The sequence below is a fragment of the Panthera onca genome, chromosome E2, assembly GCF_046562875.1.
Source record: "Panthera onca isolate mPanOnc1 chromosome E2, mPanOnc1 haplotype 2, whole genome shotgun sequence".
Lineage (NCBI taxonomy): Eukaryota > Metazoa > Chordata > Mammalia > Carnivora > Felidae > Panthera > Panthera onca.
This window is the reverse complement of record NC_138353.1, coordinates 10,108,377-10,120,510: the sequence shown is the minus strand read 5'-3', so window position 1 is coordinate 10,120,510 and position 12,134 is coordinate 10,108,377. Positions and strand designations below refer to the sequence as shown.

General features: G+C 56.7%; 1 protein-coding gene across 1 annotated transcript in view; it reads left to right on the top strand.

Moving 5' to 3' along the window:
• ARHGAP35 (Rho GTPase activating protein 35) overlaps positions 1 to 10,587 on the top strand; it is a 120,652-nt gene extending 110,065 nt beyond the window's left edge. The window contains exons 4-7 of the mRNA XM_060651530.3: positions 460 to 537; positions 2,151 to 2,282; positions 9,213 to 9,318; positions 10,104 to 10,587. Coding sequence (XP_060507513.1) covers positions 460 to 537; positions 2,151 to 2,282; positions 9,213 to 9,318; positions 10,104 to 10,461 — 674 coding nt within the window. The 3' untranslated portion in view covers positions 10,462 to 10,587. The remainder of the gene's footprint in view (positions 1 to 459; positions 538 to 2,150; positions 2,283 to 9,212; positions 9,319 to 10,103) is intronic.
• The last annotated feature ends 1,547 nt before the right edge of the window (positions 10,588 to 12,134 follow it).

Genomic DNA, 12,134 nt, shown 5'->3' with positions numbered 1-12,134 from the left:
CTCAGGTCATGATCTTGCGGTCTGTGGGTTCGAGCCCCGCGTCGGGCTCTGTGCTGACAGCTTGGAGCCTGGAGCCTGCTTCCCATCCTGTGTCTCCCTCTCTGTCTGACCCTGCCCTGTTCATGCTCTGTCTCTCTTTGTCTCGAAAGTAAATAAACACTAAAAAAAATTGTTTTGAAGTTTTTAATTAAAGTACAAGAATATACATCAAAATGTGGACAAAAATTATCTTTAGCTGAGGCATTTCTCTATTATTTTAATTTTTACAAAAAATATTTTTAAATATTGAAGTAAAAACGAAAATGGGGGAAGTGGGTTGAAGCATCTAGGAAAGTCTGTGCTTCGCCCTCTTCCTCCCCCGTGTGGGCTCCTCACGGAATCGCCCCGTCTTTGCTCAAGTCCAGTCCTGCTCATTCTCTGCACTCCCTGCTCCTAAGATACCTGTTTGTTTCTCCTCAGGACTGAGCACAGAAGGGATCTACCGGGTCAGCGGGAATAAGTCGGAGATGGAGAGTCTGCAGAGACAGTTTGATCAAGGTGAGGCCACAGCCTGGCTGAGCATCGGAGGCTCGAGCCGGTCAGGGCGGACGGGACGGCCAAATTGCCGGGGTGTCCTGCCGCGCACAGCCCCGGAGCCAAGAGGTGCTGGCTCTTGGTGACTGGTGGCTGAGAAAGAGAAAGCATTTGGCCCCAGTTAGCCTTCCCTCCGAGGTCACACTGCCACTCGGAGGGGAGGGGAACGAGCCCTGCCGCCAGACGGAAGCATTCCCCGCGCCGAACCCGAGTCAGCCCGCTGCTCCCCCGTGTCACCTTCCACTGACCGTATTCCAGGTCACCTCTCGAGGTGCCTTGCTTCTCTCACCCTGGGAAGGGCAACGTGTGCCTCCGTCACCTCTCAAGGGCCTTGCTTCCCTTGCCCTGGGCCCCCGGGGCGTAATTGCAGGCACATAATCTGAAGTTGGGTTGCAGCAATAGTCCCGTTTTGCCAACCCCAGGAATACCCTCAGCTATGACTCCCCTCCTCGCAGAGTCCCTGCACGAGAGAGACAAAGCGAGGGAACGTTTATGATCAGCTGAGCGTTGGGACCCAGACTCCCAAAGCTGAAGTCTCATGAGTTAGACTGGCTCTTGGCCGGGACTCCTGTCTCCAAAGCTGGGTCTCAGAGGTCTGAAGCCAGAGAGCTAAACTCTAAGTCTTAGAACTGAGCACACTGTGGGCTGAGAAGTCACACCCACTGGTGCCAGAAGCAAACGAGCCAAAGCAATGAAACTTCTCAGATGTCACCAGCCAGAGAGGAAAGTAAGCTGAGGATCAGAGTAGGGTCCAACCCAGCGTGTGGCTGGGCCTGAGGAGACCAAGCCAGATTCTGAAGCCAGGCAGCCCGTGTGGGCGTGTGGGACAGAGCAGCGGCCAGGGGCAGGCCCCCAACCCCGCCACGGCCAGCCGGTTAGCCAGCAGTGCGGGGAGGGCACGCACTAAGGAATCTTGCAGGATGGGAGGCCTGACGTCAGCACGAGGGTAGAGCCACATACTCCTTACGTACATGTATATATGCAAGAATCTGTTAATGGTTTCTACCGCCCCAAATGGAAATAGCTAGTGTCTAACAGTAGATGATTTCTTGTAAATCGGGAATGTAATAAAGCATTTAAAGAAAAGTGAAGGCACAGAGGTCATTGGTTTCATAAGCTGGGAGGGGCAGAGGGAGAAAGAGGACTCTGCTCACCCTGCCACCTTAAGGAATAAGGATGGAGTTGAGATTATTGGTAACATTCTGTAACCCACCATGAAAAGTGAGCCAACCTTTTAGGAAAGTCCTTTGATTTTCCAAGGGGGTGGGGGGCGGGGGGGTGTAAGGAAAAGGCAGGACAGAAGGAGGGGGTGAAGCTGCTTTATTCAAAGGATGACCTTGGAAGGAGGCATTGGGTGTTCAGCCTCTGTCTGCGAATCTCACAGCTTTTTTTTTTTTTAGCAGGGAATGCCACCTCCTGTTCAGTCTTTGATAATCCTGAGTCCCTGCCCAGGCTCCAGGCCAGCCCTGGGCAGCATCCCAGGGTCTTCGAGGTTTCTCTGCCTTTCTCCAAGCACTGAGTTTTCCTTTTGCTTCTTTCCAGCTTAGACTGACCTCACTCTCCCAACTTCCTTTCAGACCACAACCTGGATTTGGCAGAGAAAGACTTTACAGTGAATACCGTGGCTGGTGCCATGAAGAGCTTTTTCTCAGAGCTGCCAGACCCCCTGGTCCCGTACAACATGCAGATTGATCTGGTGGAGGCACACAGTGAGTACTGGTAACCCAGCCCGGCTCGTGGGCCCAGGCAGCACTCCAGGCTGACTGTGTTTGTTGAACTAAGGGAGAGGAGCTGAGCATCAGTAGAATGAGTCCTGTGCTCAGGGAACAGACACTCTGGCTCTTAGAGCTGAGGTTGGAAGGATATAAGGACAGGGAACTAACTAAGGATGATGCCGTAGGGGCTTGTAGATCAGCCCCCACCCCTCCCACCCCCCGCCTTTGTAGACCAGAGATGCTTTTCTAAGCATTCTAGCAAAATCGTTGCAGGTTCCCCCAAAACTCCATGACTTACTAGCCTGGTTTTGTAGCAGACTTGGGTCAAATCTGCTCCTATGCTTGTTCAAAGTGTAAGCGTGGTCGACACAATGTTCCCCGACCCTTAGTTTCCCTACAACACTGTCCCCGCTCCTATTTATGAAATATTAGGAGAGACCTCGAGGCAGGGCGGTAAGAGACCTGTTAAAGGGGGCGGGTATTTCTTTTCCCCTCTGCTTGCCCATCCCTCTTACAAGGAAGTTAGCATGTAGTCTGGGGCCAGCCCACCTCTGGGGGGAAAGGGATGGTTCCAGTTGCCCTGACCAGATGATCAATGGCTGGGGGGGTGGCAGGTCAGCACCTCTGGTTTTTTGTTTGTTGTTGTTTTAATTTTTTTAATGTTTATTTATATTTGAGAGAGAGTGAGAGCGAGCAAGCGGGGGAGGGGCAAAGGGAGGGAGACAGAATCCAAAGCAGGCTCCAGGCCCTGAGCACAGAGCCCTACACGGGGCTCCAACTCACAAGCCATGAGATCATGACTTGAATAGAAGCCGGATGCTTAACCGACTGAGCCGCCGGGTGCCCCAGCACCTCTGGTTTTAATGGCGACCTTTGTGAGCCATCCTGCCCGCCCTGCCAGCTGTTTCCACCCTGACCTGCTTCTCTCAGGAGGCATCTGTCCACCCGATTGGGAGCCTTCCCTCCGGGCAGCCTTTCCCGGACTTTGTGTAGTACCACAGCTTCCCACCTTGTGGCACTTTTTACCTTTTTTAGTCAGAGGCATCCTTCCTGCTGTGCAGCTCTGGTGGGCCGGGACCCCCAGAAGGAGCCATCGCTGCGCAGCTGCAGAAGGGAGTGTCTTGGCCGGTGACCATGGAGGTGGGGAAGAGGAAAAGGAGCCACAGGACTTTAGTCTCATCTCATCAGTGCCCAACTCAGAAGAGGGAGTTTCAAGCAAGCATGGTTTACTCACAAGGCTGGTGGTGTAGGCAGAAATTTGGGGGCAGTCGCAAATCAGGGTTTTAAGTCTTAGGTCACAGATTCTTAGTGGCTTCAGGAAATGGACGTGCCGACAAAAGCCCACCCCTGAAATGTGAGGGTGCCCAGGTCAGAACCTGGCTGCTGCCAGAACTGCGGGACCCCTGGGGTCACCTTTCCGTGGTCTACGTACTCCGCGGTGCTGACTTTCACAACCTGGGTGCCACCTTTGCCTTGCTTTATCCTCCTACTCTCGGTGGATTGAAATCTCTCACGGCTCCTGATCTTATCCAAGCCCATCACGGATGGGGCGGGAGCGCATGGTTCTGGGGCTGTCGTAGGGTTGCCGGGCCTTCTTTCCCACCTGCTTTCTCTGGATAGGAGTCCGGGTTTCTCCAAGATGAGTTGGGTGGGGACAGGTGCCAGCTTCTGCTCTGATCCTGCTGTCCAAAGACTCCTCCAGCAGGCTCCAGGCTGGCCCAGATGTGAACCACATAGGAAATCTCTATGTGGAGCCAGCTTTCTCTCCACCTAAGCTTGTCTCTTGGCGGAAGTTGGGGAGAAAAGGTGTGGGCTGGTACTCCCCTCCTGGAGCCGGTCGATTCCTGTCAGCATTTGTCTTGACTTGGCGCCATCTAGAGGCTTGTAGAGTCCTGGCACCCGACAGAATCCCATTGTCTCTGCAGGAACTGCTAACATAGCATCTTTTTGTTTTTGGAGGGGTGGGGGGGGGCAGGAGAGGGAGGTGTTATTGATAGAGAATCAGCTGCCCTTCCTACAGCAGCTTCCCTAGTCTCCACTGCTGAGAAAGGGAGCCCCTTGCTGCGGCAGCCTGGAAAAGGGTGGAGATTTCTGCTTCCTCTTCCCATTGTGTGTTTCCTGTGCCCGAGCCAGTCAGCTGGGGTTCCGTTGTCTTGAACCTGGGGGCAGGAGGGTGGAGAGGATCTCGCTGACATGGCACCTTTCAAGGCCACAGCAGTTGAGTGAAGGTGGGCTGTGTATGTCCTGGGGTGGCTTTAACCAGGGGCACCAAGTAGGCAGTACCAGTGTTAGTGTTAAGGGACATTATGAAACGAAGATTCTCAAGCCCAAAAGTAGCTATTCCCAGCCTGGCTGGGTTTCCATGGCAACATCAACTTGACCAGCTCTTCCCACTTAATACCTAAGAGCTGTTGTGTCTGTGTGTTCAGGGCTTGAGAATGGTTTCAGATTCCATCACAACAAATATCAAGGTCACTATCAAATTGTTTTGTTAGCTGCAGAATTTCACAATATTGAACATTGCTGAAAATGTGTGCACAAATAGAGGTTTTTGTGATTATTTACCATTTATCTTCCTACCACACTCAAGGTGATGTGTGGGTGATTCAGAAATGAGTGACAGTAGCATTCGTCACCCACACTGCTGGGGAGTGGCACGCTGGGGCTTGACCTTCCATGCAGAGACGTCGTCCCTGCCCTGCCAGGGTGCATACGTTAGTTACCTGCCAGACAGAATGAAGCCAGCTGAGCTGGAAGGGTAGAAAATGCAGGGTGGAGGGCTTTGTGGAAGAGATGGCACCTGAGCTGTGGCTTCAGGGAGGACCAGGATTTCAGGAGGCAGAGAAAAGGGCTTTGGGTTCCCTGTTCATCTCACACGCACCTCATCCTGGCCCTCGCCAAATATTGTCATTCGTTCTTGCCCCACGTCTTCCCCTCCTCCTCTTATGACACCGCCAGCCTCACCACCACCTATTTAGAGCCCCTCCGGTCCAGCCAGTCCTGTCCTAGGTCCTTTATGCCAGAGGGACCTAAAGCTAGCTCTGTCTTGGTCCAGAAGTTCTGAGCCTAAGGACCTTTGGCTCCGGGGCCTCATTAGCCCCGTAACTACTTGTAAAGCTCCATTTGTGCAGTTTAGTGTACAGAGAAGACCAGCAGCTTCCATCAGATTGTCAAAGGGATGTGGGACCCAAGTGGTTCAGGGCACTGGCTCCCGTCTTACCATTCCCACTGGGAGACGGGGTGCCTTACAGCTAGAGGTGGTAAACATCCTGGGATCGTGCCTCCTCTTGTCTGTCGAGTTAGCTGCTTAAGGTCACAGGGGTGTTCCTCGCTCACATCCTGGCACGTACCAGGCCCTGTGTGGGACAGGGACAGATGGCAGTAGACAGAGGAGTGTGTAGTCCCTGCCTCGGTCTGGCGGGGTAGGAGGCATGGAACAGGTTACTGCAGGGTCACGCCTCCCGGAGAGAGATACCCGGAATCTTCCATTCCAAGCCCGGCGGAGTGAAATCTTGGCCTTGGACTCGTTTTGTACCTGAGAGAGAGGTAGAGGGTGCATGCTGTACGTGCCTGCATGCTTCACTGAGAGGGTGCTGTGACCTTGAGCCACTTTTTTCCTCTTCTGGTGGTGCAGGTGTGCGAGATGGTCGAAGGCCATCAGATTTTCCTCCAGGCACTGTGTGGGGCGGCAGCAGGTCCAAGCCTAGAGCCTGTCTGATGGCCTGGGGTGACGTGGGCAGCAGGGTGGCACGGCCAAGGCAGGAGCTGTGTGTGGGATCGAGATCCCTGACAGCAATTTGTGTGACCTTGGGCCCGTATTCTTACTTCTCTGAGCCTTAGTTTCTCTGTATACTGTGAGGGGTGTGGCGAGCTAACCTCTAGGCTGTGGCCTCTGGCTGTCCCCTTCTCTTCCTCCCGAGTTCTTAGGGTATGTATTAGTTCTAAATTGGTTCTAAATCGCCTGGTCTGTGTAAAAATTTTGCCTTGGTTCAGCTGGCCTGAAAATGCCTCTTCTGAACCCGTGTTGCCGTCTCCGTCAGCTGAGACCTCATTTCACAAGTATGACGTGTTAGCTGGGGGGGTCCTTGCCCTGTAGAGGGCCCCTCCCCACCCGAGTCGTCCTTCAAAGAGGATCTGAAGCCGGAGAGCGCTGCGGCCTGGCAGAAGGCAGGGGACCCGGAGCAGACGTGGGGGACCGGGAGACGGAGCCTGTGCCCGGCCGCCCTCCCCCCACCGGTCTTACGTCCTTGGCGCTGCCTCTTGGCCTCGCCCCAGCCAGCGCGTAGGGTGAGCCTAGTGCGGTGAGGGCTGCACAGACGGCCGCTCCGAAGCTGCCCCGCTAGCACTCTGGCCTGTGCAGAGGAAGAAATCACTGGTGTCCCGAGCACCAGGAAGAAGATTCGCTTGCTTGAGGGGGGAGGTGAGCGAGATGAAGTCAGAAGGTGGTCAGCAAGATGGGTCGTGTTTTTCGTGAGACAGACAACAGAGGGCCGGGCCCTGCACCGAGAGGCTTCCTGTTGTCTCCTTGACGTCCTTGCTCCTCCCGCCAAACCCTGTGCTCCCCAGCACTCTTGAGCACCTGCACCCTGAAGCTGGCTGGAGAAAGGGAGGGGAAGCATGAGTAGGGGGGACCATCTAGGTCTTCGTTGGGCACCTTGCTGCCGCACCACGTGGCATTCCTGAGAAAGGGGCGTGAGTTACTATCGAGGCAGCCTGATACCCCCACCTCTGCCTCCCCCCCCCCTCCTCCCAAGGAAGACCGAGGGAGCCAGCATCCCTGTGGCACCATGGATGGGAAGGAGAAGACCGGCACCTGTCACTCCAGCCCCGCTTCCTGCCTCTAGTCAGGATGGCAGAGACCCGCTTTTGGGTGAAGGCGCCCTAGGGGTCAAGTGCCTGATGAAAACACACAGCTGCGTTTGTGCTGCACCGGCGCCCAGCAGACACCTGGGCCGGGCTTGCATCTGTAAGGGGGCGCGATCGCTTTTTTATGAAGTGAGATTCTGAGCCCTGCCTGTGCTTCTCAGGTGTCAGGACGATCGCGCATCCTCCCTAGAGCAGTGTACTATTTTTAAGTAAACTTTTTGCTGAAGTTTAACAGTAAAAAGTATTTGAAATTCAAGGCCGGAGACAAAGCGTGCTCTCAAGGTGGAACCCTTAAAATAAATCTTAGGCGCAGAGCAGTGAAGGTGATAGTGACCCCACCCAGTTCGCTCCCTTGGCTTTTCAATCATTTTCTAACAGACAGACGCTATCAAAACACTGTTGTTATCAAGTCCCAATCTTGAGTCCTAAAACTCCCCAGTTTCATGACCGTGAGCCTACCGACAAAAGCTCTGGGTCGCTCCGGCCCTGCCTGTCTCTGTGGCCTCCCTTCCCGCTGCTTCCTGACACTCGGACCGCTTCCAGATGCTTACTGTGTGTGTGCTGTTCCTTTCACAGTATGGCATCACCATCCCCAGCCCCTTTTACAGACAAGGGCCTGACACTCACATGTGTCACTCACCCAAGATCCCACAGCTGGCGGGTGTCAGGGACAGAATTTGTGCCCAAGACCGTGTGGGTTGGGTTTGGCTCTGTCCCACCGCACGGCCCTGGCCCCCTGCCCCTTGCCACCCCCCCCACCGTTCATGCACCACCTGTCCTTCCTCGCCCAGCTCGAGCCAGGCTCCTCCTGTGCTTCCCCAAACCATGACCCTCTAGGGGCAATGCCTACCGCAGAGGTTCTTAACTTGGAGGCCACAGGCTTCCTAAGGAATGTGATGGGTTTGGGCGAGTCCGTGAACTCCAGAGGTCGTAGACAGGGTTGTACATGGCCTATCTGGGGAGAGGTTCTGGAACTCACATCCAGCCCAAAGGAGTCTGTGCCCCCAAACCAGTCGGGAACCATCGTATTTTTTTAGCGATCCCCCCATTCATCCACCCCCATAAGTATGGGATAGCTGTTATCTCTTCCTGGGCCCTACTCTAGTTTTTCTGAGTGCTAGAGATCACCTTCAGTTCTAAGAAGTAGCCACAGGGGGATCTTTCCATGCTCGAAGAAATCTGTCTAGGCTGGCTCTCCTAGCCAAGATAAGCCGGGCGTATTCAGGGAAGGGAGGTGGGATCCCAGGAAACACGATATCCACAGCCAGTCAGTGATGATTGAGTCCCAGCTCTGTCACCTCTCTGGGTATGAGATTCCTTATCCCTCAATAGGGCGACAAGCCCCTTCCTCGTAGGACAGCAAAGACTTGCTGAACCAGGCCTGGTGTGGATAAGCCCTTACTCGAGTTAGCTTGTTTTCACACTCCCACCACATTAGGATTCCATGATGGGCAAAGTGTGGGTGGTGGTGGGGGAAAGGGGTGCATAGGCCCTTTGATGAACTGCATGAGAATTCCCCCACTGTTTCCATCGGCTCCTCCGATAGGGGGATGTGTAGAGGGTCCTTGTGTCTCTAGGGAAAGGACAGAGCCCTGGTCTTGTGACAGACTCCCTCCCTAGACAGTCTGTGGGCGTGGGTGGGTGGCAGTGCTCACCCGTCTGCTCAGGAAGCACGCGGGCTTTCTGCACCGGGATTCCTGTCTCCGGGGGCAACCGGATGAGCGAAGAATGGTGTTCTGTATGGGGAGTCTGTGTGGATCGTTGAGTCTCGGGTGGTGGGGGGGCCAGGAAGCCCTGGGCGCACAGTGCTCCCCTTCAGCAGGGGCCTGGGACCCCGAGGTGGGCCCGGTTGCTGGGTCGGTGCCACCGCCAGGTGTGCCCGCTGTGGGCACAGACTTTTGGGGGGAAGAGTGGGGCTGACCTGGTGTAAGAGCCCTGGGCCACCCCTAGGCGGCCCCCAGCCCACCAGTCTCACCACCCGCCCAGGACTGCCATCTCTCGAGCCCGCAACACCCACCAGCTGTGGCCATGGAAGTCTTTGGTTTTCTCTTTCCTCAGAAATCAATGACCGGGAGCAGAAGTTACATGCCCTTAAGGAAGTACTCAAGAAATTTCCAAAGGAAAACCACGAAGTCTTCAAATACGTCATCTCTCACCTGAACAAGTAGGTGGCCGGGCTTGCCCTCGGGTCTTCCCTCCATCTGAAATGGCTAGTCAGGGGCCGGGCCGGTGAGCAGCAGCGTGACGCAGAGCAAGGCCCTGTCCTCAGCCTGGCAGTGATAGGGCTGCCGTCTCCCTCCTCAGTAGGCCACGTCTGGCTCACCAGGGGCATCCTGGGGTCTCGACTCCTCCTCCCATGTCCGTCCTGCTTCTGTCTGAGAGGCCCGTGTGGCCTCGGGCATGCCCAGGGTCCTCCGTGGTATGTGACAGAACACTGCCAAGGTACGTGTGCTGTGAAGAAGCTCGAACTCGTCGAGTACGTGCAGGAGTGTGGGCAGGAAGCCTGGAACTGTTTCCGGATTTATGTACAGACAGAGTAGGTTGGTTTTCCAGGCAAACCTGTTCTTCTCTCGCCAGAGTGGTGTTTGATGGGGTTCCTACTCCCTCTGCCAGAGCACTGCCAGAGCAGTGTCACGCACTTTGAGGCCCGGGCGATTGTCCCTGAGGCAAGACCTCAGAGTCACTCCTCGGGGGCTGGCCCTGTGGCGACACCGAAGCAGAGGACCAGCCCTAGAGGGTCTCCGACCTCGACTTCCAGGCCAGGCCCGGGAGAGCTGTGCTCGGGCCTTTTCTCTGTTCAGGCTGTAGACGGGCAGGCGGGCAGAGCGGTCTGGGGTGTCAGTGAGCATGAGCACACATGGGACAGGGCAGGGTCCCTGCTGGCAGAGAGCCTCATCTGGGGCCCCCTGCCCTGTGGAGCCCTGACCGTGAGTTTGGTGTCACCCACAGAGTCAGCCACAACAACAAGGTGAATCTCATGACCAGTGAGAACCTCTCCATCTGCTTCTGGCCCACCTTGATGAGACCCGACTTCAGCACCATGGACGCCCTCACGGCCACGCGGACCTACCAGACAATCATCGAGCTCTTCATCCAGCAGTGCCCCTTCTTCTTCCACAATCGGCCCATCAGTGAGCCTCCCGGTGCCACGCCCAGCTCCCCCTCCGCTGTGGCTTCCACCGTCCCCTTCCTCACCTCCACACCTGGCACGAGCCAGCCGTCACCCCCCCAGTCGCCTCCACCCACGCCCCAGTCTCCCATGCAGGCCCTGCTCCCCTCCCAGCTGCAAGCCGAACACACGCTGTGAGCCACCGAGGCCTGGGGCCAAAGGTGACCTTCTCTCTTCCGCGGGGTGGCATGCGGCCTTGAACAAAACCAGGTCCACTGGGGTAGGAGTGGGGAGAGTGTCCCCTCTCCCCTGTTACCTTCTCAAGACCTCAGCGGTAGCACCAGCCCCAGTCCACACCTTGTGCTGGGCCATCAGGCTCCCCGAGCCCAGCGCTGCAGACCCCGGAGCCGGCCGTAGGCAGCAGCCAGAGGGCGCCCTGCTCTCTGACTTGGACCTTCTTGAGGACTGAACTGGCCAGGCAGTGGCCCCCGTGACCCTCTACACGCTCCCTGCTCCCCAGACTGCTTACCCCGCCTGCCCGCGCACAGCGGCCTCAGGGCATTGTTCACCGCTTGGACAGAGCCCCGGCCTCTGCCAGTGGAAGCAGGTTCCGAGATTTGGGCTGCCCCGGGGCGGGGTCGGCGGTCCCTGCAGAAAACAATTCCCGTCCGTTTTGTCCACCTCTTTCCACCTTCCGCGTCTGCACTTCCACCCCCGTCAGGGTGGCGCCTGTCCGGTGGCGGCCTCGGGAATGCGCGGGCCGCGGCTCTGTCAACCCAAGGTACCGTGCTGAGGGTGTACCCCCTGCAGGTCAGAACCGGGGGAGGGCGGCTGTGTGCCCGGACCAAGAGCGTGGGACTCCCCTCCACTTGCGCGCGCCCCCTCCCTCTTCACAGGATCTGGCCTACGTTCCCTTTAAAACAAAGGAACGCTGGAAGAAAAACGGAAAACCCCTCCGATAACTCACGAAAGAAAAAGGAAGAAAATCCAGACCTCGAGACTGAGCTCTCCTCCCACCTCTCGGAAAGGCAAACGGGGGGCGGGTGGCCCTTGCCTTGGTAAAAGCGAAGCAGGGATGCCCAGGGGTGGCTGCCAGGAAAGCTGTTGGGGTCCCACTGATACCCTGTCAGCAGATCCCCTTTTCCCAAGAAGACAGTTTAAGCCCTTGGTGGGAGAGCTTGGGAGACCAGCCTGGATCCTGGTCTGCTTTGGAACACACTACAGTGCTGTGGAAACACTATTCTGTGCGGGTGTGTGTGTGTGTGTGTGTGTGTGTGTGTGTGTGTGTGTGTGTCCCTGTTAGGGTGGCGCTGGGGGCACCTGGGGCTTGGTTTAGTCATCCTCATCCCGGGCCACCGAACACCACCAACCCAGTGCTGAGGGCACTTCATGGGAAGTGGGTGACATACGGGGAAGTGTGGTCCGGGTTCCTGCACAGGTACTGAGGGCCTGGGGGAGCAGAAGTCACAGAAGCAGTCGGAGTCATGAGGAGGGTGCCGGGCCTGCCCGTCACTACAAGCCCCGTGGCTTTCCCGGCCCTTCCTGGGAAATGGCCTTCCCCTCAGCCTCCGTGCCCTTCCCACCTTCCCACCTTCCCACCTTCCCACCTTCCCACCGGGAACCCTTCGAGTGCCCGCCCCTGTCTCTCCAGTGCAGCGGCCGTGCTGAGGCTGCTACAGATACTGGCTGCCCTCCACTCCTCGTGGCTGGGCCGTGGCCTCTGCAGCGGGGGAGCCTGGCACAAAGGTGCCCCGGGCCCAGGTCGTGGGGTTCGGGGCCCTGCGTGCCACACGGCCTCCGGGCCTCTTTGCACTTTAAGAAGCAACGCCTGTGGTGGGTTCCCCGATGCCCTGGGTCCCCTCAGCCGGTGG